At 37.0% G+C, this 26,008-nt stretch overlaps 1 protein-coding gene across 8 annotated transcripts in view; it reads left to right on the top strand.

The window, feature by feature from the left end:
• APBB2 (amyloid beta precursor protein binding family B member 2) overlaps positions 1 to 26,008 on the top strand; it is a 180,131-nt gene that overhangs the window by 146,542 nt on the left and 7,581 nt on the right. For 5 of the 8 annotated variants that reach the window (XM_072406280.1, XM_072406281.1, XM_072406279.1 and 2 more), the window contains 4 exons: positions 16,361 to 16,475; positions 17,289 to 17,376; positions 18,469 to 18,552; positions 19,406 to 19,521. In XM_072406280.1, coding sequence (XP_072262381.1) covers positions 16,361 to 16,475; positions 17,289 to 17,376; positions 18,469 to 18,552; positions 19,406 to 19,521 — 403 coding nt within the window. Of the gene's footprint in view, positions 1 to 3,878; positions 4,325 to 16,360; positions 16,476 to 17,288; positions 17,377 to 18,468; positions 18,553 to 19,405; positions 19,522 to 26,008 lie in introns of those variants that run through there. The other 3 variants (XM_072406283.1, XM_072406285.1, XM_072406286.1) reach the window with 2 other exon arrangements.

A 26,008-nucleotide genomic window follows, 5' to 3' on the forward strand; every position in this document is an offset into this window, starting at 1 on the left:
AGATAGACTTTCGGCTTAATATGGAGATTATATGATGATGATATGATCTGCACATTTAAATGCTGCTTTTTATATCCTAGTGTAAGGCAACATGGTAAATAAAGCCCTAAGGCAGAACTGTACTCCCCTTCCCTTCCTCCTTCTGCCCTGCTACTTCTTCAACCGCTTCCATTTCTATGGTTCAGGTTCTTCTGCCATTTTGAAAGGCCTGGCCTGAATAATGTGCTCTTCTATACATGTTTTTCAATTTCCCGCACCACTGTATCCTAAGATTGTACATTCACAGCAGTGTATGATCTACAATACATTGTCAGTAGGCAAGTAACTTTTGCTTTATTGCAGAGGAAACAACACGTCATTTCAGCAATTACAGGTCCACCTTCAATTTTTTTTATTTAGTTTCACTTTAACCTATTAGTAGCACTATTCAATCCCTATTCAACTACTCAATTCAATTCAATTTAATTGTATTTTGTAGAATATTTAATAGAAATCAAGGTGTTGCTATTGAGAGAATTAACAGAATTTTCTCTTCCGCTGCTATCCAGCAAAGATATTTGTGTGAACTCTCCATTTGTGACCACAATAGCATATGTAGTATATGTATATATAAATATATATATGTATATATATATATATATTTATATATATATAAGTTGGGGCTTTAATTTTACTGGAGGGTTTCATTGGGTATGAAATAATGATGAATTTAGGTAATATTTTGGTGCGTCATATTGCTCATTAGTAGTGACCCTTGTGTATTAACGAACATTAGTATTGCTTTGGGTAAATAGCATGTCATGCACTACTTCATGCAGCGTGTCGGAAAGGGCCCACTGGGTCTCTTTGCCTGACTTTTATTCATGAAGATCCTTTGTGTTACTTGGGAAAACAGCAGTGTATATCGTCATGTGTCCTGTAATGGCACAGACAGGACAGTACTATGTATTGAAATTGGTAATAAAAATTCAGCTTTTCCCCAGGCAATGCAGAGCCCAGCCAGTAATCCGCTGTACATATGAAATGATTTTCACATTGTCTGTGCATTCTCAATGCTGTCATAAAATCATGTTTGCTTCATTGAGCCTTATTGGAATTACATGCCAACAAAGCGAAAAGAGAAAAGTAATATTGGCTGACAATATATACACTGGCATTTCACTTCCAATTTCTCTCCAATTAACAGCATTACTGGCGACTCCTAACGTTTTGATTATAATACCTAATCTCTTCTTAAAAAGCCTGTCTTTAAGCTATCCGTGAGTTGTCCTTTTTTTTTTTTACATGGAAAAAATGCTGACAGTTAAGGACAAAGGGCTCTGTGTTAATAAAGTAGCTTGCAACACCTTGTGAACTGCTTGTGTCAGTAGCAGATTGTTCTGTCTCTGGTCTCTCAGTGTCTGTGCTTCTTAAATACATAGCGGGACACTTCTGAGGTTCATTCTAAAGAGTTTATTACAGAAGTGAAGTTTTTGTGGCTCTACAGCAACCAGTCAGATTTTATCTGTCAACAGATATGAGAAAGCAAAATGTTTTATTTTCTTTATTCTTTAGGATTGCTTGGGATTGATGGGTGCATTAAATCCTGTCCTACACCAGCTGCCTATATAGGTTCTACTAAACAAAGTCTACCCAAATGTCCTGTCCTTTTACATTAGTTTCTTTGCTAGGCAGCTGCCGTGTATACTGCGGTAACACTACCCATAGGGCCCAAAAGATTTTGCCGATAATTTCAAGCAGAGTCTGGGGAGGAAAAATTGCTGTCAGCTGCTCCCTTCAAAACTCTCATTGCTGTATGATCCTTAGGGTAAAATAATTTAAAAAAACGCAACTGGGTTAGTTGGGACACCAATTGGGTTTTTGAAAAAATGGTTTAGCCAACTGAATCCCTGCAGGATAGGATGCTGGAAGATCTAAACTTTTAATACTTATTCAGAAACTTTTGAGTGGACTGATCCTATCATGCAGAGCCTTAAAGCAGAACTAAACCCAGTGGATGCTCACCTGTCCCTGTACCATCATGGGTGCTGCCATCTTCTTCCTTCATCTCTTCTGTATGCTGATCTTCAGCCATCCTTATTGGCCAGGCCGGAATACACGTGTGCAGGAGTTAACTAAGCAAAGGAACGATGTGCCGGGAATCCTGGCTACAAATACTGCACATGTGCAACTCAGCGAAATTTGACAGCTGGGCCACGATCACACAGCCAGAATACTTATTTCCGAAGGGACATTGCCTGTCCTATTAAGAAATAAACACCTGTCTGATCTCAAGTTTTGAAACTCTTGTATCTTTTGCAAGATCTAGGACAATGCCTATATAAGACAAACTACATTCTTTCAATTCTTGGTGCTGCATTAGGAGTTAGTTTGCTGTGAACATTACAGAAGAAAGCTGACCTAACTCCCGTTACAATCCCCGTGTGGATTTTTTTTGTATAAAATTTGTCATATAGAGGGCCAATCAAATTTATATCTATCCAAGTAGACTCTTGCACTGTATAGTTGTTGGTAAGGAAATTGTAAATTTAGATTAACTAGGTATGTGGCCAGATTTGGGCTATCCGTAAACAGCGGTTTGAATTGGAAATTTATGAAGGGTAAGGTGCCTCCAGCCTTTGTTTTTCCACCATGCATTTTTATAGTTTATTTCAGTGGTTCCCTCTAAAGCCAGCTGTAATATTTCTTATCTTTCTCAGTTTGGGTTACCTGCGTTGTTATCAGCAGAGCTTTGGTAGCCATTAAAGGATAAGTGTACTTTCAAAGTAAAGTACAGATAGCCATTGCCCCCACCTGAAGTTAGGAAATGTTAATACCAATCCCTATCTGGGATATGCCATTAGATAGATGTGCTCACTTGCTCTCACAACAGTATGTAATGATGCAGATAGCATATATTCCTCTCTGGCTTAGCTAGACATCCATTAGAATAGATGCAGTTACCATTTAAAGGTTAATCTGTTATGCTCTGAAGCTTGAAATCTCAGTGGTTTAAAGGAGAGAACTGTCCATCCAGGTTTATTATCGTTGCTGAGTGCCCATACATCTCATACAGTTACAATTTAGCAAAAAAGCTGCAAACCAATTTACCATCAGGGCTTTGTTTAACGGCATAGTGCCAAAAGCTCTGATAGAGTAATCACAGCAACCTAGGAGCTTTCATACACAAACCTTAGTACTTAGGACCTTTACTATAGAATTAAATAATAATGATATAAAGGGTAATGTACTTCTGTTGTAAATTCTAAATATATTTGGATCCATGAAAATGTCTGGTATCCATAAAAATATCATAAGTCACTGGCCATGTGCGTATATAAAGTTCATGGCTCTCCAAAGTAAAATATTTAACACACAAAATGTCACGCAAACCAGCAGATACTGAAAATCAGACTATATCGAATGCAAATAGATTAGCTGATGAATAAACACCCTGGAATTAGCCTTTAAATTATTAAAAGCAATGGCTACCTTCGTAATCTGCATCCACTTACAGGTAATTGATTGCATGGAAATAAATAGGTTTCTAACTAGAGGAGTTGGTACTCATTACATAGTCAGTGAGCAGGACTTATTTTTATTATAATGGGTATCAGACTGTACAAACTGTATAAATATTGTTCAGTTGTTGTTTTTTTTTTTTCATTCTTAAAAATGTACTTTATTATAACAATTATACCCCAGATGTTGATCTTGATATACCTATGCCTCATCATAGAGTCATATACAAAGGTCATGTGTACGGAACATTCTTCAAACATATATTCAGTTCATTGAAAGAGACAGACAATCATTATTCCACCCTGAAACAATAAACCTGTGCAGAGCTGCAGATCATCATTTGTCTAGAGACACATGGAAATAAGTTTCATGACTGAGGAAGTGTGGCTGCCTCCATGCTACTGAACCCACAGTGATTTATTATATACAGCCTTACCTTCCCCCTCATTCATCTGTTCTATGAAAATCTGATGAGGCTACACTGCTAACATGCATATGCTGCATCTTTATCCAGCTGCTTGCTTTTGATTCTTACAACCTCTGCAGCAGCAAGCACACTGTCCTCAGGAATTGGGCTTTTTTTTATCATTTATCGTATTCCGCTTTCTTAGATCTCTATACAGTCTTGCTTCAGCTGCTTTGTTGCCTTACCAGCCTAGGAAAGCAATTAATTCTTCACTGATGTCTTGAACCTGAAGGCAGTGTGTCAGTGTGGAACATACCCAGTGTACTGCTTTGTGCTTTGCTTTTCTTGTATTTTATCAACGTTTTTTTCCTAACTTGCCTTATCTGTTCTTTCATGCTGTCGTGGACACAGGGAAAGGTAACTCATTTGCTTTCTTTCTGCATGTTTTTTACCTGTACCTGTCTAGTGGTGTCTGTTCATTCTTGTGTATAATGCTATTGTCACTCACTATGCTGACGCTGTCCATCAATTATTATATGTGACTTGATTTTTATGATATATGGCAAAATGATTTGTTTCTGCTACTGCACATGGATTTACATCTAGAATGCGAATAATAACAATAAATATCCTGTTTTATAGCTGAAATGTGTTTTTTTACCAATATTAGGTCTAAGCATCATGACTGACTTGCATATATTTTATATTGCGATCCCAAGAACAGGTCATTTTATTAATTTGATGACCATGGCAAAGTTGCCGTTTATTTACCATTTTCAAGTTTCAGTTTATCATTGGATTAGGATTAGTCTTCTGAAAATCCTCTGAGATGTATAGTATTCCCCTGCTTGCTCTACGTTGCATTGCATGTAATATTAAAGAGGAGACATGTTGATGTCACGTGACCCATATTGGCAATTTCATCATGGCGGCTTGCAGAGCAGGGCTTTTGCAAATACAAATGTGTTGGATACCATTCTGCAGGTTCTTGTACAGGTTATAAAATTTAAATATATTAAGTGTTTATCTTTTCGTAAACTAAACTGTTAAAAATAGTTCTAAATTAATAATAAAAATGCAAACTATATTAATGTGTAAGGTGCAGGATGAACATGTGTAGAACAAACGCATAAAGTTTCTACCTAGGAAAGCAGACTTTTACATAAGTTCTGTGATATTGATGAACATTTATCACAAAGGGTTGTGTAGATAACATGAAGATAACTGATTTGTCAATGTAGCATATTCTTGGCTGGTCTCCATGTCCAGAATCATGGATCCATGTATGTATAATGTATTGTATATCTACAGGACAGGGATTAGTCTCTCAATTATTGACCATAACTGATGGTTGATTTTACATTCTACATATTGGAAGAAGAAGCATGATGTAAAAAACAATAGTTTACAAAATAATACTTTTGATCTAAACATATTTGACATGTTTCTCAATGTGTTTTGGCTGTTCAGTTTATAAATCAGGCTATTTCAGACAATCCTGGACAACTGTGGTAAGAACAAATTGCAGGATATGTCACTTGAAGAGTTGTTTTTAGTAAATGTAACCTGAAAAGTTATACTTGGTAGGAATCTCATAGCTATATTTGAAACATTTCGGGCACACATTAGCCAGTTTTATGATTTATGAACATTTTCCAAGCCAGACAGGTGACAACAATAAAGCAGTTCACCTTCTAGTTCACTATTTTACTACCTATGTCACCCCTCTGAAAATTTAGCGTTACACTTTGTTGTTAGCGCATTCCGCACATCCACTGTTCTCTTCTCCTGTGTAATTTGCAATAGTATCACACCTAGGACTGAAAACCCTATTGGGAACATTTTAGAAAACAGTGGTTTGCAAGGATTGGGAATCAATAATGACGGCAAACACCAAATTTGAGCAGACGTTTTGTAAGCTATGAAGATTGATTTGTAGGTGGTGTGTTTCATGATGCATTGTGAAACGCACAAATACAGATAGGGTATGTCATGCATAAATCTGAGTTCAGAAATGCTTCACAGTTGCAAGAAAGCTGATATAATTATGTCTAGATGTATATCATATATGTAACAAGATTGATTTGAGATGTGAATAGCCTATACTATTCACAGCTCTATCTTTATTTTTTTTACATATATATCTTTATATGTATACACACATGGACAGAGACAACTTTTTTCTAGTTTTGGTTCTGTACATAACCACAATTAATTTTAAATGAAACAACTCAGATGCAGTTGAACTGCAGACTTTCAGCTTTAATTCAGTGGATTGAACAAAAAGATTGCATAAAAATGTGAGGAACTAAAGCTTTTTTTTTACACAATTAATTCATTCCAGGGGCTCAAAAGAAATTGGACAAATTAAAAAGCTGAAAAAAAATGTTCACTTTTATTACTTGGTTGAAAACCGTTTGCTGGCAATGACAGCCTGTAGTCTTGAACTCATGGACATCACCAGATGCTGGGTTTCCTACTTTTTAATGCTGTGCCAGGCCTTTACTGCAGCGGCTTTCAGTTGCTGTTTGTTTGTGGGCCTTTCTGTCCGACGTTTAGTCTTCAACAAGTGACTGACTTGGCCATTCAAGAATATTCCACTTCTTTGCTTTAATAAACTCCTAGGTTGCTTTGGCTGTATGTTTTGGATCATTGTCCATCTGTATTATGAAACGCCTCCCAATCAATGTGACTGCATGTAGCTGGATTTGAGCAGACAGTATGTCTCTGAACACTTCTTCTGTCCTGTGTCACATCATGGATAAACACTAGTGTCCCAGTGCCACTGGCAGCCATGCACGCCCAAGCCATCACACTGCCTCCACCATGTTTTACAGATGATGTGGTATTGATTTGGATCATGAGCTGTTCCACGCCTTCTCCATACTTTTTTCTTGCCATCATTCTAGTAAAGGTTGATCTTGGTTTCATCTGTTCAAAGAGTGTTTTTCCAGAACTGTGCTGGCATTTTTAGATGATTTTGAGCAAAGCCCAATCTAGCTTTTCTATTCTTGAGGCTTATGAGTGTCTTGCACCTTGCAGTGCACGCTCTGTATTTACTTTCATGCAGTCTTCTCTTTATGATAGACTTGGATATGTATACGCCTACTTCCTGGAGAGTGTTGTTCACTTGGTTGGCTGTTGTGAAGGGGTTTCTCTTCACCATGGAAATGATTCTGCGATCACCACTGTTGTCTTCCGTGGACGTCCAGGTCTTTTGACATTGCTGAGTTCACCAGTGCTTTGTTTCTTTCTCATGATGTACCAAACTCCTAATATTGTAGCAATTTCTCGGATGTGTTTTTTCTGTTCTTGCAGCTTAAGGATGGCTTGTTTCACCTGCATGGAGAGCTCCTTTGACCTCCTGTTGTCTGCTCACAGCAAAATCTTCCACATACAAGCACCCCACCCCCAAATCAATGCTATTTATCTCCCTAAGTGATAATGAAATAACAAAGGAATTGCCTACACCACCCCATGAAATAGTCTTTGAGTCAATTGTCCAATTACTTTTGAGCCCTGAAATCAAGTGATTGTGTAAATAAAAGGCTTTAGTTCCCAACATTTGTATGCAATCTTTTTGTTCAACCCACTGAATTAAGCTGAAAGTCTGCAGCTGCATCTGAGTTGTTTCATTTAAAATTAATTGTGATTGTGGTAATGTACAGAACCAAAATTAGAAAAAAGTTATCTCTGTTCAATATTTTTATATATATATATACATATGTAATATCTTTAAATGATGACCGATTTAAGTGAAAAAGATGTGACACTCTTGTTTTTCTTGCTCCCATAAGTGAACAGATCATTTATTTTATAAAAGTAGGTGCCATAGTAAAGTCATATTGTGTCATAGAAACAAATGACATGCAGCTCCAGCAAAGTGATGTTTGTGCCTGCTTGTCATTTTAGAATTCCGATTATATCCATAGCTTGTGCAGACCGTGATATTTGTCTATTCACAGATAGATGACACATTAGTGCAGATCAGATAAATTGGTCTTATTTCTTACAAAAAAAAATATTTTAGTAAGAATTATGTAAAAAATACCAGACAGGTCACCTTGCCAGGCTTGGTATCTTCATTTTACTCCCCATCAGTTACATTACTGGATTTGACAGTTGTTGTCCTTCATTCCTTGCAGTGATAGAGCCACAACAACAATTGTCCCATCTACTCTCTTATTTACTCAAAATCAATATTGATAAAGGTCTCGGTAGAAAGCAGTGGCTGCCAAAGATCCATCCCTTCCTGTCATATCGGAACATTTATTCATGGGAATTGGATGGGAGCAGGGAGACCACAACCACTTTACATCTTTTCTCTCTATGAGCCCGTTTGACCTTTCCCCATCTGCAGTTGTATACGATTTTCTATAACTGCTGTATAAATTCAGGCTTAGCCTAATGGCACCATGGAAGCAAACTGCTCCAAAATGGATCTGTCCTCTAGATTTCCCAGAATCCTCACCCCTGCTCCAGTAATAGTCGCACTCTGTTTTTTACAACACTGTGCTCATTGCCTAAGGTCAAATTACATACAGCCTGTTATATAAAATTGGCATCTATTTCCCAGCACGTCCTTCAGTGTGAATGTTAGTTGAAGGTGTAATGGAACCAAGTCTCAGTATAAATGTGTATACTGTCAGAGAATTTTCTTTATTAAAGATATAGAACAGGGCACTAGGACACTTTCAATTTTTGAATTGAGCTGGGAAAGCTTAGACCCTCTTTCTAGTTTTTATTGCTGTTTGTATACATGCTAGGAAGATTCATTCTCACTTTTTGTGCTGGTGAAGAAAGATGAGTAGACAGACCTAATTGGTACAAACTTTCTGGTAATTTCTGTGTAAGTGGTCTGCTCATGGATAGTAAAGGACCATGTATCTCAATGGCAGAAATAGATTCTCCACTAGGGAATGTTTTGGTGAATGTCAGATTCCATGCGTCACTTTAGAGAGATTTCCACTAATTTCATGGTGGGTCTCTAGAACAGAAAGTGAAAAGAAATCTTATCACAAATTACCTGATGTGAGTTTTAACCTTTTCTTAAAATAGTGGTTTTATATAAACCAGTGGTCTCCAACCAGTGGTCCATGCACCACTGGTTGGCGGCCACTGATATAAACTATAACTTGTGAGAATATGCCACAGTTGTATGTAAATATTGAGCATGTCATTGATCAGTGTGAACAGAAATAACTACATCAACACCTAAAACATTTTAAATGGGTTGCAACACAATTTTTGAGCATTTGTGTTATTAATACACTTACTATAGCTAATATTTTAGCATAAAGTAGATATTATTCTTTCTTGGCTAAAACCATAAACAGTTGGATCTGGCAGAGCCTTGGCCAGTTTGATTACCCACTCAGTCACAGAAATTACTGACATTTACAGAACACACAGTACATGCGTTTCTACCCCTGCCCACTTCTAGCAGCTCTTTGCAGGGTTACAGTAAAGTCTTTAAATAGATTTCATTGGGATTTTATATTCTAGATTAGCGTTTCCCATCCAGGGTTCTGTGAAACCCTAGGGTTGCTGGAGGTTCCTCGAACAAGGAGCAGCTTGTGCCTGTCAGGCATTTTAATTTAGCAGGGGTTCCCCAAGAAGAAAGTTATTTCAAAGTTTCCCCCATGTTGTACTAATTAAGAAACACTGTCCTAGGTTTACACACAATAGTCCAAAAGTAGAAAGAAAAATGCATAACCGCAACAGGCCTTGGGCACCAGCGATACGTACCCAAGATATGGAATCTCATAGAAGGCTTTTGGTAATGTAATGGGCAGGGGTGGCCAGGTCAGCACTGGATTTAAACAATGGAACCACAGCTACCAGCTTTTGGGTAAGCATACATCAGTAAAGGGTAGTGTGTGGTACTTTAGCTTAAGGAATGGGAACACACAGGTATTCATAGAAAATGTTGACTTTATTTGAATGTGTAAGTATCCTCTAAAATGTTGCATGATCTCAAAGTAAAGACACTTTATATATATATTTTTGGAAGGCCTTTTTGTTTGTTAGAGAATATATCTAAACTGTGTCATAAGGACCAAACTAAATGATTTGAACAAGTTAAGGAAAAGTACCAATTTGGGAAGGGTTTTACAAAAAAGTCATACATTTTGAACATCCTCTGGAAAGTCCTAAGTCTATTAAAGTGTAGTAGTTACTAAAGGAAGGGCATTAGAGAAGGTCCACAGCCTAAAGTAGCATCTGCTGTTTTAAGATTCCCTCTCATTTGTCTGTCTGGTGAAACTATGGTCACTTTCACAGTGGGGGAAAACCAGGGTAAGGGTCCCTAAATATCAATATAAACCCTAAAGGTGTTCCAATCTTTTCCAATTCAATCAAAAACTAAAATGAAATTATATTTTAAACTATGTATGCACGAATAAAAATCATAAGTTATTAACTTAACTTATTAATGCCTTATTGATGGTCCTGGAAACCAAGTCGGCCACCAGGAGAGAGCTGTGTTCTTTTGAGGGGTAAGGGGAGTTTGTAAGCTGTACACAAATATATCTTAGGAGTAATCCAATATGATAGGATGGTAGGGTCTTCAATGTCTAGAGTCACCTATATCATGTTATTTGCTTGCCTGATGATTGCACTAATATTTCTGAAGCACACCGTACAAAAACATGCCATGGTATAGATAGCTATAGTCATGGAGGTGCAGACTTTCAACTTTTATACCTATATAAGCTATGTGGACTACATGGTGTCATAAAATGTTTCAAGTGAGATTGTCCAAAAAGATGATAGGGGGATGAGGGGTTTGTGGAACTCTACTGCAAATTACATAACCCATTTACCATGGTATGGAACAGCAGGTAATTGTTTGTGTAAGATAGATAAAGGTGTGAGCTAGGATATGATCATTAATACTCAGTTGAATGTTGGATGGCACTTGAACTACTGGTGAAATGTCTTCAACATTACAAAATAGGTCCAGTTGGTTAAAGCTGTTAGCTATTTATTACAGCTACTTCTTTGCTTGGCGTATGCACGTTTCAATACAACTTTTAATTTATTTTTTAAGATAGAACCTTAACAGACAAGTTCCTTAATGGAATATATCCTGTGTTCTCCCCGGCCACTTTTAGCCTGGTGCACCACCCGGGCATTTTTCAGTAACCACTTGGCTTTTGGGGTGGTTATTGAAGTTTTGGGGTGGTTTTTAAAGAGTTGGGTCTCGATACAGGGGCCGTTACCTTCCTATAGGTTCTTCCCACCCAGCTTAGAAAAATGTCTGGGGCTTATACTGATATCATATGTATATGACTCGAAAAAACAAATTTGTACTTTGTTTATTGCACAGTATGCCAAGGAATGCAACCTGGTATTAATCAATTGTATACCACAAGAGATGCATTTCAGTTAGCTTTTCATGGTACATAAGGTTACAGACTTGGGACTTAAGACACACTAGAAATTTAGTTTCCTGTGTATTGATGTAGTCTGAGCTCTTCATTTTTTTAAATCCACAAGGAGCTTGTCACACAGAACTAAATGCAAAGGACAGCACACGTCCTAGCTGCAATGAGTTGATTTTGTAAGGGAAATGTTGTCTTTATTGCTGACAGCCAAACAGTCCCAAAATAGTTTATATTCTCTCTGCTTTTCTCCTGTGCTAGCAATGATTTGCATTTGAAGTATGCATTCCTATACAATAAAGAAATAATTGTTGTTCATTTTGAAACCATTTGCTTCATTTGAATTTTTGTGTTGTTTGCATTTAAAGTTGTTGTGATTTTCTTCATTGTCATGTATTTCTCTCATAAATATGGAGATCTGCATTAACTGTGGAGAGGGAGTCAAGCAAGGAGCAAAGGCAGCAGTGTTCACTTCTAGATGGTAAACGGAAGTAATTGGGTTTTTGCGAACCCGCCACAAGCCTCAGCAACTACTACTAAGCATGTGATAACATAATGACTAAACAGATGATGATCTTCTTCAATGTACATATAGTTAGCAGACATGTAGATCTTGTAAACATGCTTTATCCTTCTCTTTTTTTTAAACATCCCCATTGGTCTATTTTAATGTAATAGGTTGTCTCAGTTACTGATAGGATGGCTTGATAAGAGTTTGTTTACTTAATAAATAACTTCTGCTCTTTCTTATAATATATTCTTAATTTAAATTGCCAATTTACCTTTGATTGTAGCAGTTTTTACCCCTTTAAGTAGCCTTAAATAGGCATCCCGAAACATTGATTTGATGTCTCAAATCACAGCAGACAGAGAGAAGTAATTTAAATGACACTATTTACTATTTGTTTGTTCTCATTTGTAGAAAGGTTTAATAAGCAAGTGAAGGAAGGAACATAGGAGCTTGGGCAGCACAGGAACAAGACATGACCAGGGTAACCCAGACCCTTCTTCGCCCTACCCCTTTTTATCCAAAAAAACCTCCCCCCCTCCCCCCGCTTGCCAACCAACCTTTTCTCCCCTTCCCCAGTAATACAAGATTTGGACTTAAAATTGGCTGGCAAGCAGCCGTTTAATAAAAAACACATTTTATTAAATGACATTTAAATATACCATTAACCAAATAACTGCAATATTATAAATAACATGCATAAATACCATGAATAACTTAACATCTTTCTCATCAAAATTCACAGAATTCAACCTTAACTAAATTTTCTGCATAACCTCAATTACTCCCACTTACCAACTCCAACAACCAGACTGCAAGTCTGATAAAGCAAGGTCCGTACCCAATGGTGGGGGCGGTAAACATTTTTCTTTCCTACAAAGAGGTCTATCACTTCCGATACAGCTCCTCTTAAACTTTCTAACTATCCACCCCTCTGAACTCCTTAACCAATCCTCCTTCACCTTCCACCCCTAACATCCCTCAACCAATAAACCCTTACTTCTTCTGGGCTTATCTTTAAAGCTGCAGGCCTCACTTTACTAGAGGACTAGAAAGCAAAAACTGTTAAGAGGGGGTGTCCACTCACCTACATATAATTTTATCTTGCAACCTTTTTGCATCGTAAGTCTTCTGATTATATTTCTTTCAATAGTGTGAACACACTCCCTCCTTATAATGTTCCATCTCTACCTTCTTTTATTAACAAAAATGCAACTATATTTTATCTTATTATTTTGTGGTCATGTGACTGCACAGAATTGCATATTCTTCTCTTCTTGCCCTTTGTGTTGAGTGGGTGTTTCTGCCTAGGCAGTGGACAGGTTTTCAGTGTCCGATAAAGCAAAGGTTTAATGTGCCACTATTAATCAACTTCAAATCAAAATGTTTTTACATCCCTACATACTGTAAATGTGTATGTGCAGCTAAAGTGTATGCTGGGGAATAATGCCACAAATGTATGACTGTAGCCATGCCTGAACCTGCCATTCCATTCCTTTACATCCAATACCTCGTCTATTAAGGACTATTCTACAATATAGATTCGATTTTTGCTTTCTCCTTTTTTTTAAAAAAAGTCTTGTCTTCTGACCTAAAACATGCATTGAGAAAATGCATTGCCCAGTATTGGATTAGGATGCACAAAGTGAGTGGAAGAGTAAAAGGGATTCTCTGCATGGTATGAACTGGTGAAAGTGTTTTTTAAAAATGAATTTTAAAGCAATTCTGATGAAGTGTGTATTCTTTGAAAGCATAGCAGACTGTCCTTACATTAGAAATATGGATTTCTGTCTGTCTTTAATATTTTACTCAGCACAGCTGTCAGCCTATAAGCAAGTGCTGTTATAATTGGTAAACCTGTATGGTAAAAAAATACCAGGTACTCACTTTTTTCAGTTCCAAAACTGCATCCAGGAATATGAAAAACTGCATCTTTATGAATATAGTTTTGGTATATTTTACGCTATATTGTTTGAATTTCCCCCTAATGGCCTTTTAGGAAAATTGAAAAAAGAGGCTATTAGGGCACTCATGCCTACCCACTTGCAACATGTCAGCTTCCTCTTCCTGCTGTATTTAAAGTTGGTGTGTGCATGTTTGTGTTTAATGTGCAAGGATCTGTGTATGTTTGTGGGTAATGAGCAGACACTGTGTGTGTTTAATGTGCAGACACTGTGTGTGTTTAATGTGCAGACACTGTGTGTGTTTGTGGGTAATGTGCAGACTGTGTGTGTGTTTGTGGGTAATGTGCAGACTGTGTGTATGTTTGTGGGTAATGTGCAGACACTGTGTGTGTTTAATGTGCAGACACTGTGTATGTTTGTGGGTAATGTGTAGACTGTGTGTAGACTGTGTGTATGTTTGTGGGTAATGTGCAGACACTGTGTGTGTTTAATGTGCAGACACTGTGTATGTTTGTGGGTAATGTGTAGACTGTGTGTATGTTTGTGGGTAATGTGCAGACTGTGTGTATGTTTGTGGGTAATGTGCAGACTGTGTGTATATTTTTGTATGTAATGTGCTTCTGTATGGGAAAGAAACTGGCTTATTAGTAATGGATAAGAGAGAGGAAAATATTGTAAATATGGGTTTTGAGGGCTCGTTTAAATGTCTTTAAATGGCTTTTGAGATGCTACTACTGGATTTAACAGCTATATCCAATGGTACTAACCTCTGTCGTAAAACTTCAACATTTTATTAAATTTATAAGTGTGGCGCTAAATCTTTGCCCAGACTGCTTCAGTCTTGTGTTAAATCACTGGAGAACATCTGTATGAGTATAGTATTTCTGTTGAATATCCATTTTTTCTTGTAATAAATCTCTGAAGCATAGCAAAGCAGTAAAATGGAGTTCTTTTAACTAGAAATCTTGTATAGCTCATTAGTTTATGAAACTAACATGATTATTGCCTGTAGCAATCCACTTGTCACAAGATATTATAATTAGGCTTCATTTGCAATGGAAAGCACCCTTTTCATTATAAAGAAATAAGTCAACTTAACTCAGCTTATGTGTAAAGGACATAGAGACATGCTTGCATTAACTGTCAGCCTGTTTCTTGTTTAGTATTTAGGTAAATATGTGACAAAAAGAATGTCGACATAGAAAATATGGCCCCCCACAGACTAAAGTAAATTGTTGCCTGAATCTGAACTCTGAGCTAATTTGTGTAGACAAAGCAAGACCAAGCTACTTGGATCATCTCTCTTTGATAGCCTGAATGCATTAAATATTCTGTGCAACAAATGCATGCGTCAGATCTGAAATGCTGCTTTACCAATATTCTTTTTTGCAAAATAAACAAAGAACATTTTATAAAACTCCATTATTATCGTAAAGCCTTCTTTAAATTCTTTGTTGCTGGTCTTCTGAGTATGTCTGTATGAATTGAGGATACCTCATTTGGTGGTCTTATCATAAAAATATTATTGACTTGTATTATTATAACAGCAACATACTATGTATTGCTTTAAAAAGTCTTGTAAAATGTCACACATTTTTACCAAATTTTTTAAACTTTTTGCCTGCATTCTTTCCAAGATCTATTCAATAGACAGCAGCACCATCTCTGATTCTGTTCAAATCAAACATATTGTACAAAGCTCTAACGTTGGTTTGGCATTCTTACACTTGTGCATTTCTCAAGTTTCTCTTGAGAATACCTATATTGATTATTTTACTTGAATATTTTTTGCTTTATTAAATTACTGTAATATTTTGTGCTTTTACTTTGGGATTTAACTTGAAATGCTATTCTTTGAGTTTTATCAACTATAGATTTTTTCAATTTTGTATGAGTATTAGTTAAGTAGGATTTAGATCCATTAGAGATCACATCATACAGCCCTACCCTCTGTATTTGATTTTCCTCATAAGTATATCTAGAATTCTTTTGGAATGTTGATAATGGAAGCTGCACTGAAACATGAACTACAGGTTTTGAATATGACTTATTTAATATATTCCTGTATTTTACACACAACATCACAGAATGACCTATCAATTCTTATGATCTTCCTTAGCTGCAGAATAGAAGTACCTTTATAATAAAAGCCCCTTGTAATACTGTACATGTGGTTGCTACGTTTATGTCGCTGCACAGCGTTGCTTGGAGTGAACAGAGTTTATGAGTACAAGGATGTGTTCCCTGAATTTCAATGAACAAGCCAGATTTCCAATTAAGCTACATGTGGAGATTTATTACACCTAGATTTTGCCCATTTGCAATGCACTGCGGCATATTTTATTTGTTTCCTTGGTGGAAAATATACAATTACACTTTAGAATGACTTATTCCTATTCTTTGTATGTATTAAAGCTACCAGTCTCTCAAAAAGTCAGTCTCTTGCTTTTTATTAGTTTTTTGTTACCCAGTAACAAAGCAACAGAAGTCTCAAGAGAAGAATAGAAGATTGACTGTCATTCGTGCTGTTGCCTTCAGGACATCATTGTTTGTGAAATATTCTGATTCCGATTCAATGAGAAATAAAGATGTATTGTTCCTACCTTTCTTAAATATGTATGAAAACTGAGCTTCTGTAATATGTTTTCTCTCGCAGGGATTTTGCGTATGTTGCCAGAGACAAGGATACAAGGATTTTAAAATGCCACGTGTTCCGATGTGACACACCAGCAAAAGCCATTGCGACCAGTCTGCACGAAATTTGTTCAAAGGTAGGATATAGGGTGGTCTAATGAAGCAACTTATTTAGGAGCTTTACAGTGATATATGCCTAAAGGATGACTTTGTCTAAATACATGTTTGAATGCACAATACAGGCACAGTTTCACTTCTTTAAAGATTTTTTTTTTATTTATTACAGTACCACCTTATTGTATTGCATAAGTGTGATAGTCATTTTTAGAATGTAATGTCACCTGTACTGTCGAAGTAAAGGAAGGCTGTGTGTGTAAAGGAAGACAAAAAACATGACTATGGCAGGGACACCCTTCTAAATACCCATCTACGTACCTCCCTATATTGCCGATCAGCTCACAGATCTGATACTCCTACTGCCAAGCCTGATTTAATCCTATATCTGGCATGTGACAGCTTAGTTTAAAACACATTTCATGTAATAACACCGGCTAACGTCAAGGGAAAAGTTAAGTGAATTAAGTTGCATTTTTAATCTTTTCCCAATAATTTATTAAGCTACCTGCCAAATGCATGACCAGCTAGATCTGTTGTAAAGTTGAATCCACCTTTGTATTGCTCTGAAACATGACACTGTTTAACCATCCAATATAGATATGTCCCATACACATGATTTTATGTTTGAAGTGAGCACTGAGTGAATATCTGTGGGTATTTCACTGTCTATTTCCACATTAAAAAAAATTCACAATGCTAGAAGATCAGCTGTACTTGCTGCTTCAAGTTTTTACTTTTCGTTATCCCTGTCTGTAGATGATGCAGAAAACAGATGTTGAAGAATAGTGAAATGTTAATGAAACTTTAACATTGAAATGCATTGTGATTTACAGATTATGGCAGAAAGGAAAAATGCCAAAGCTACGGCTTGCAGTTCCTCGCAGGAAAGACCACATGCTAGCCTGGATGTACCATTGCAAGGTAGACCGTGTTATTACATTTTTTATTACATTACATTTTTGCTGCAGTTCATGATTGTCTTTCAATGTATAGTGCAGTATTTGTATAATATTGTGTGATACTTCCCCCACCTCCTAGATTGTAAGCTTTTTGGGGCAGGGTGCTCTCCTCCTCCTGTGTCATTGTCTGTGTCTGTCATTTGCAACCCCTTTTTTAATGTACAGTGCTGCGTAATATGTTGACGCTATACGAATCCTTTTTTTTTTTCAATAATAATAATAAAAGAGCTTGCAAAAATCATTACCAGTATATACTGTCCTACAAAAGTATGATATTTGCTGCACCTCCTAGTTCCTTTAAATATTTCCAATAAAAAAACACTTTTAGTGGTACACCTGAGTATTTCGTATTTACCTAACTTTGTTTTGATATTCAGACTTTAAATGCAGGTTATGTCAATAAACCTGACATGAAATGGCAATAAACCTGTTCATTAAACACATTGAACTTTCCCTTTGTCTATCAATGTCTGGTCTGTGGCTTCACATTAAATTACAGAAAAATAGCACAAGTGTTGCTGTCATTGATGTTTTTAAAAGCCAATCACACTTTGACGTTGAGCTGTAGAATTACTGATCAATTGTACCAGACACCTAACTGGCTAAATTATAAAATGCAGAGCAATTTAATCTTTTAGGACCTTACAACAGTTTTTTTTATGTTACAATTATCTGTTTATCCAGACATAACATTCTCAATACAACTTGTACTATTGGTTGAACTTGATGGATTTATTTTTTTTTTTTTCAACCTAACCTACTATGTAACTATGTACATTTTTGTTCTCAGAACTCTTAGTATTAATTTCAAAAGTAAAAAAGCACTAAGGGTATATTAGGGGACATTATATAACAAAATATTGTTGATACAGCAGTTTGTGAAACCAGATTAATAATATGATGATTATTTATGCTATAGATATAGCTCTGTGTCGTTTGTAATTTTCATTCAGTGATATGAAAGGTTCCATAGATAGAAAGTGGGCCCTCAGATTTTCTGTTTGATTAATATAAACAATGTAACCTTTATAATTCACTTTTCCTTCCTCTGCAGTAGAATTCCCAACACCAAAGACAGAACTTGTGCAGAAATTTCATGTGATGTATATTGGCATGTTGCCTTGCACCAAACCAACAGGTAAGTGTCTAAGCTGAAATCACAGTGTTGCACTTTCCAAAATGATTAAATCTACATTATTTGCCCTCCATCCACCTCAATAACAACCTTTTGCTGCTTTTTTCTCTGCAGCCAGCACTAAAATGATTTGTGTCACCTACATCTGGTAAAAGTGACCTCTTTCCCCTAATCATTTGACAGTGATCTGACCTAAACATTGGCTGCCAAACATGAGCAATACCACAAGGGAGAGAGGTCACATGATTCTTGATACCTGGTTCCAGGTATGTAGTCAGCTGTGGAGGAATGAGCAGCAAGATGGTAGGGAGAATAAAATTGGGCAGGAAAGAGGGAAGCCTTTGCAGATCCACTGTGCATGGGCAAGGTAATCCATATTTAACCCCAATCTATTATCTGGGAAAACAATTGACCTTTTAAATTGAACTAAAATTGAATATTTGAAAGGTTTCCATTTTTGTTTTATATATTATTTTATTTTTGTTTTTATTGAATGTAATCACTCTCCAATTGAATCTTCCTAAAGCCAGATTCCATACAATAACTGCTAAAATCTTGGGCTATCAAATAAACTTTTGTTTGCCCTTCTCTCATTTAGTTTCACTGGGTACTGGCCTGACATGTCATTCCAGTGTCCCAGGAGAATACCCTTACTAGCCACTAGGCCTGTGGTATGGAAGTTTGACGGGCTTATAGTCCCAGAGAAACCAGGACTGTCCAATAGTTAAACCAGTAATGGCTTATCCGGGTATTAGAAGAATAGAAGACACCTTGCAATCTTAATATATGTTGTTTACCAATTTGTTGCATTTGATCAAATCACAGAAGCATATGTGTATCCTTTCCTTTTTTTAAGGTATGGATGTTGTTAATGAAGCCATTGATGGACTTATTGACCATTCAGACAAAGAAGATTGGGTTCCAGTTATTATGAATGTAGCTGATGCTACTTTAACAGTTAGTAAAGAGAAGGTGAGTAGCCAAGGAATAAAGTCCTATTTAAGTTGGTCAACCACATGCTACAATGTAATATGTGGAGAACATTAACAGTTCTGTACTATATTAGCTAGTGTGAATAATGAATGAGCAATTTCATGAAAAGTTCAGTGACCCATAGCAACAAGTCATATTTCACATTCTAAAGTGGCTTTAGTTTGTAGGCTCCTCTAGTGCAAAGTGAAAAATGTTCTGCTTGTTTTGTAAATAAATATAGATGTCATATGATTGAAGTACCTATTATTAGCAGAAAAACTTAACCAGATTTTATATTGCTGGCCAGGATCCTTCTTATTCCCCCTGCTTGCCTCTTTTATACCCCACTTTATGTTTTTATTTTTTTTAGGGAGAGGGGTCAGAATCAACAGTGTGCTACTGACTCCACTCCATTCACAAAAGTTTAAGATTTCCAGAATTTTCTGGCCCTGGTTTCACAAAAATATAGAAATCAGGTTAACAACCTTGTACATCAGCACCAGTTGGTAGCTAGCAGCATGGATTTATCTCAGGGAGAGTGAATCTGCAGCCAGGCATAAAGACAGACATCTCTCCCGTGCATGATAATATTTTAGGCTGCTGCCACTGACCCCTCTGTTTCCATCGACCGTGCACAGTTTTTCTGTACTCGTATGTACAGTCATAGTGGAGTCTAAGAAAACTGTCCGTGGTGGGCTAGAGAACTGCATGCAGATGGAGTCCGGACCTGCAAGTACTGTCTTGTGCCAAAAAGCCTCCCCAGATGCGAGATAGTGTAGTTTATGCCACTGTTCAGCAAGTTTTTAGGATATCTCCACTGGACTCTGCTGGATGTATCGGCATCTTATTCTGTGAAGGGTTATGTTATGTAGCAACTAATGGTGATGCTATGTTCAACAAGTGTCCAATATGTCATTACACTTTCCCTTTCATGACTAAAGTTTCTTTCATGTGCATAGTTGAAGTCACAAATAAAATTGATTGATCTGTGACTTCCATTATGCACAAATAAAGGAACTCAAACAAAGGTGTTCTGATGACGTGTAACTCCTCTCTACTACAGGAATACAGGCAGCATATGTTGTAGAACCCAGGGCTACAAGACGTGAATAATAACTACACACTAGATCTACCCTATCCCAGTAACATGAAACACTTGTTGGTCTTGTGGGTTAGGGTTAGGGTCTTGAGGGTTAGGGTTAGTCACATGTGGTGAACTGAATAGAGTAGGAATGGACAGATTTTGCTATATTGGTATTTATAAGACCAGTAACGTGTTTGTAGTCAAATCTCTCTCAAATGAATGTATGTTACTGCCTTGAGTATGTTTTCTTTACCTTGAGTTAGCTTGGCTATAGAAGGGCCACAAGGATCAGTTGGGGGGTCTCATCAAGTCAGTCATCAACGTTTCCAAACCTTAGCAGCATTCATTATTACAAGTAGAGATTTTCTAACAATAGTACACAGCCTTGTAGTGTCAGTGAAAGTCTAAATCCCAGCAGCACCAGGCTTTGTACACACGTGCAATAATTATTGTTGGAAAGGGTCTTTCACGATCCCTTTCAATGACAAACGACTGCACTATGTATGAACGAGCTCTGTACATACAGCACCGTTCCGCTCTATGGAGAGGGGAGGGTAAGAACAAATGAGCGGCACCCTGCTGCTCTCTCTTCCTTGACTTCTATTACGATCGCCCATTGTCCATGGATCCTCCAGGATGGTCGGACGATGGATGGCGAGCGCTGTACACATGCCAGATTCTCCTGCCTGGGCCGATTATCGAGCGAGAACAATTGCATGTGTGTACCCAGCCAGATTTAGCATTACCCCATTGTTCTTGGTGACTTAACTGCCTTGTTATTCTCTAGCTGCTCTCCGTCCTGTAGTTTAGCTTTTTAGTAACCTTCCTTCTCAGCTAATTAGAATTAGGAAATGCCCTAAGGGCACATAAACAGCTTTGAAGAAATCCGACAAATATTTGTGTGCACATTAAAGCAGAAATTCACTTTGTAGAAGTTATTCTTCACTTCTTTAATATTTCTCTAACCCAAGGAAGCTTAGAAACCTCTCACCTAGCTTTTTAGTTACCTCATTAATGCAGCTGCAGCCTCCCCTGCTTATATCCTCCATGCAGGAATCTCCAAGCAATGGACGCGTTTGTATGGCGAGCCCTCATAGAATAGGAAAGTACTCTTGAGTTTCTCAGACACTAGCTATCAGAGATAACAAAAGCAATCTGAGATGTTTATAAATTGCCTGACTGCCAGTAATACTCACCACTAGCCAGTCTGTCCAACTACCAACCATGATTATATTGCCATGTCAAAAAAACAGGAAACAGCTGTTTGTGAATGAACTGGTGAGCTTGTGATTTACCAACACTTTTGCTACTGCCAGTAAAATGTTGTTATTATGGCGTTCGGCACAACCATTTTTAAAAGTGGCAATGAAATGTTTAGGCCACGTACTCTACTAATAAATACTGTATGATGATCAGTTATTCTATTCAAGTAAATGGGGATACTAATTGCCAATATTTATATGCTGTATATGATCATCACCATACAAAATCTGTGCACCCTTATATATATCTGTTAGGTGTTGATCTGCTTCTACCTCCCATGCCTCCCCACCTTTCAACAGTATTGGGTAGCAAGTGTTTCTATACAATAGAAAGAATAAGTAAACACATTTTTCTTAGCTGTGTATAGACATGCACAGTACAAATTCATCACATTTCTAATTATCAGTGAATCAATATCCAACTTAAACTTTACATGTGCCAATACCCTAACTCCTAATTCAATTATTTGCACCTCTGTCTTCTGTGTGGAGAAAGAAGAAATGTCCAGGGTTTCTGCTTCACTTCAGCTCTTCACAGGCTGTTATAATGGAGGGTTGAAACTATTGAAATCCTTGTTTTTGGAGAATAAGAATGTGTACACAATATTGCTGATTGGTATATTTTACAAAGCATCATATAATTGTTTTTTTTTTATGCTTTTCTATTTTTTCCACCTTTTTAGTGCATTTATACTGCATCTGTTAGCTCATTTTTCTCCTATTTCCCTATGATTTTTGTTTCCAGTTTTTTTGTTTTTATTTGTCTATTTTTCTTGTTCTAGTTAAGTTGTTATATACTATTTTTTGCTAATTACAACTAGTACATGTTTTTATATATACATAATATAAATCTGCAGGTTAGAGGGACAACTAGAAGCCAATCAGGGCTCCGTACATATTCTAATAGAAAGAGGAAAGAGCAACAAAACCTCTGTGTTCTCCTTTATTGTCCAATCAAAGGCTTAAGGCAAGGAGGCCTCATAACTATGTTGCTTACAGCTAAATTGTAGGTGTATTTAAAAGACACAAATGCATTCAGTTCTGAAATTATTAATAAAATATTATTTGTATTAAATTTCCCCCAGTTAAGGATATCTGACATACGGACGATTCCTAGATACGAACGGTGCTTCCCTGGTCACTCCTGTGCAGGGTGGAGGCTTGAAGGGAGAGGGGCGGTTTGCATGACTTTCAGAAGAAATGTTTTAATAAACACAGCTGAGGTTGTGGGTGATCTTAGCGGGGTAAGCTCTTCTGCAACATCTTGTAACTTTTTAATGACCAAGACAAACTCTGCAGTTTCTTTTTTATATCAAAGTACAGCTTGCTCCAGAAATTATTGAATGACCAGGCTCCGTTTTTTTGATCAACTCACACTGAGGGTTTTATACAGTAACTGACACCACACTGCCTACAAATATGTTGAGACAAACATCTGTCCTAATTGCATTTGTTGAAATAATACCTGTTCCGACTTACATACAAATTCAATTAAAGTACTTAAATTTGTATTGGTATGGGCCTCTTTCATTCCCTCATTGCAGTTGTGCTGCAATGCAATAATCCTGATAATAGGAGATATCAGAATGACAGAAAGATGAGCTTATCAGTGTGCTCATTCTCCTTTTACTGACCATTCAAAGGCTGGAAGCGGGAAGGAGACCAGTAGTACATGTTCCTAAGCTGCAGAAACATCATGCCTCCTGTCTTGCCAGGTAAGGTTGTGTTTGACAGAGCTGTGTAAATTAATAGAATAGACAAAAATACAAATCCTTTGTCAGAACAAAAAACAGCTTTCTTTTATGTATTTCTTGTGTATTTAGCTATTTTTTGTTAAAAATAATAAACATACATACACACATACATCTGTGTTTTCCTTTAAATGTATTTGATATATATTTTCAAAGCTAATTGGGGATAATGATAACCTGCAGAGGTCTCATGCTTATCTATAGCCAGTCGATTTGTGGAGACACTAGAAGAAGCCCCAAAGCCCTACAGCGTTCCTTCTATTACTGCTAGATGGCTTCAAGGTCACATTTCACTGGGAAACTGTGCATACACAATGACATTTAGACGTGTGCACAAAATAATAAATGGTGCTGCAATCACTGAAGCACACTAATCCGCTCAATTTTTTTTTGCATTGTGAATGTACATCATTTAGAGAACAGATGTTTGATTTAATAGCTTTAGTTAGTAATTAAGTACATCGTATGTCTGGAGTTAACCCTTTCTCTTTGCACGGGAATGCAGGCCCTGGCATAGGCTGCATGCATAAGGTATGGATTATACTGTACCCAATACATTTTCAAAAGTTTAATTGCAGTAAACAAAAAAGTACATAAGGAAAAATAGCTAAAAACACAGTTGAAATACATATATGGGAGCTGTCCTAACTACCAGAAGATTTGTCATTTTGTCTAGGAAGTCCTGAGGTTTGCAGAGATTTATTGGTGACTCTACTTTGCTGCTGTTGGCAAATATAGATGATACACCTGTCTACCCCCAACTTACCCTTGATCAGTGAACAACAGCAAGACGCAGTTTTTTCCTTCCCTCTTCCAAGCTGTTTTATTGACATTTATAAAAGGACAATATCAAGACAAATGTAGCTGATTATATTAGTTACATTTAAATACTGGAAATAATGCTGAGGTTGTTACATAACTGCCTTGACTATAGCTGTTTTAGCTTTTATTTTCAGCCAGCAATAGGGATTCGACATAAAGAGAGGAAAGAAATGGAAAGCAATAATGACATTAAGACTAACTGAAATATATAACAGAAAAATAAAAAACTTGGTAGTAGTATATCCTACTTTTTGTTTTTGTTTTTCCCCATTACAATGCACTGACTACAAGAGATTCATGATGCCTTTGTGGAGCTTAACATTACTTTGCGACTTTGATCCCAAGTCCTACCCATGTTGAAGGAATGGGTAATCCCTATTGGTTTTATTTGAATGATTTGAGGGGGGGCTGAGAAGTTCCTGGCTTTGCCCCCTTCCAGATGACATAGAAAAATGAGTGTGGGAGCATATGACAGCCTAATATCTTAGTATGTAACTGTGCAAATATCAGGTCTTTGCGATTCCTAAAACTGTTTTTACTTTAGTGGGAAGATGTGATGGCAAAGGCACAAGCAAGTTTCACGTCGTTAGAGTTACAGGCCGTCATGAAGTTTTTGTTTCTCCAGGGAAAGTCAGCAAAGGAAATTCACACAGAGATGTCACAAACATTAGGGGAAAAGTTCTTCCTACAGCACTGTCAAAACCTGAATATCTTGTTCCAAGACTGGGCATTTCACCGTTGCAGATGAGCCCCGCAGTGGGCGCCACCCAACCTCAACTGACCCTGCAACCTGCCATGCTGTCCATGAGCTGATTATTGAGGACCGGCGAATATCCGCAAAAAAGATAGCCCAGATACTTGACATCTCATGGAAGCGTGTTGGGTTTGTTATCACCACTATCCTAGACATGCGCAAGCTTTCAGGGAAGTGGGTACCAAAATGTTTGAACAGTGATCAGAAGAAGGAAAGAGTTGAAGCATCCAAAGCCGTTTTGGCCCATTTTGAAGCTGCACAGGACTTTTTGGCTGTGCTATTTCATAACTCTGGCTCTCTTCTTTCTAGACAAAGTCAGGAACTTCTAAGCACCCCCTCATATACCCAATATTTTTTGATGTCTTACAATTTTCCTAAAGAAGCGAAGTCTGCAAAATGCATCAAAATGCTAGCAAGACTAATTTGATAATTTCATGTATTGTTTAAAAAAAATGTTGTACATTTCATGTATTTTAATGCCAAATAAATTAGTTTTAACAATGATATGGCTTTTAAAGAAATTGGTTTATTAAATGGTGCCTGAAAAGTCCAGTAAAGTTTTTTGATTAAATAAATATGGTTGGATGTGGCACCATACACACACTAAAGTTTTTTCAGCATAAAATAATGTTCGAGGGATATGAACTAACAAAATTAAACTGTAAATGCAATATGGCTACTCTTCTTTGTTTTGCCTGGTTTTCCTGTTGCAATAGCCTTGCTTGACATATTATTTCCTTCTCGCCTTCACAGCATTGTATAAAAAAATAACACAGCATGGTAGCTTAAGTGACTAGCACTTCACTTTGCCGGC

The sequence above is a fragment of the Pyxicephalus adspersus genome, chromosome 3 (assembly GCF_032062135.1).
Source record: "Pyxicephalus adspersus chromosome 3, UCB_Pads_2.0, whole genome shotgun sequence".
NCBI lineage: Eukaryota > Metazoa > Chordata > Amphibia > Anura > Pyxicephalidae > Pyxicephalus > Pyxicephalus adspersus.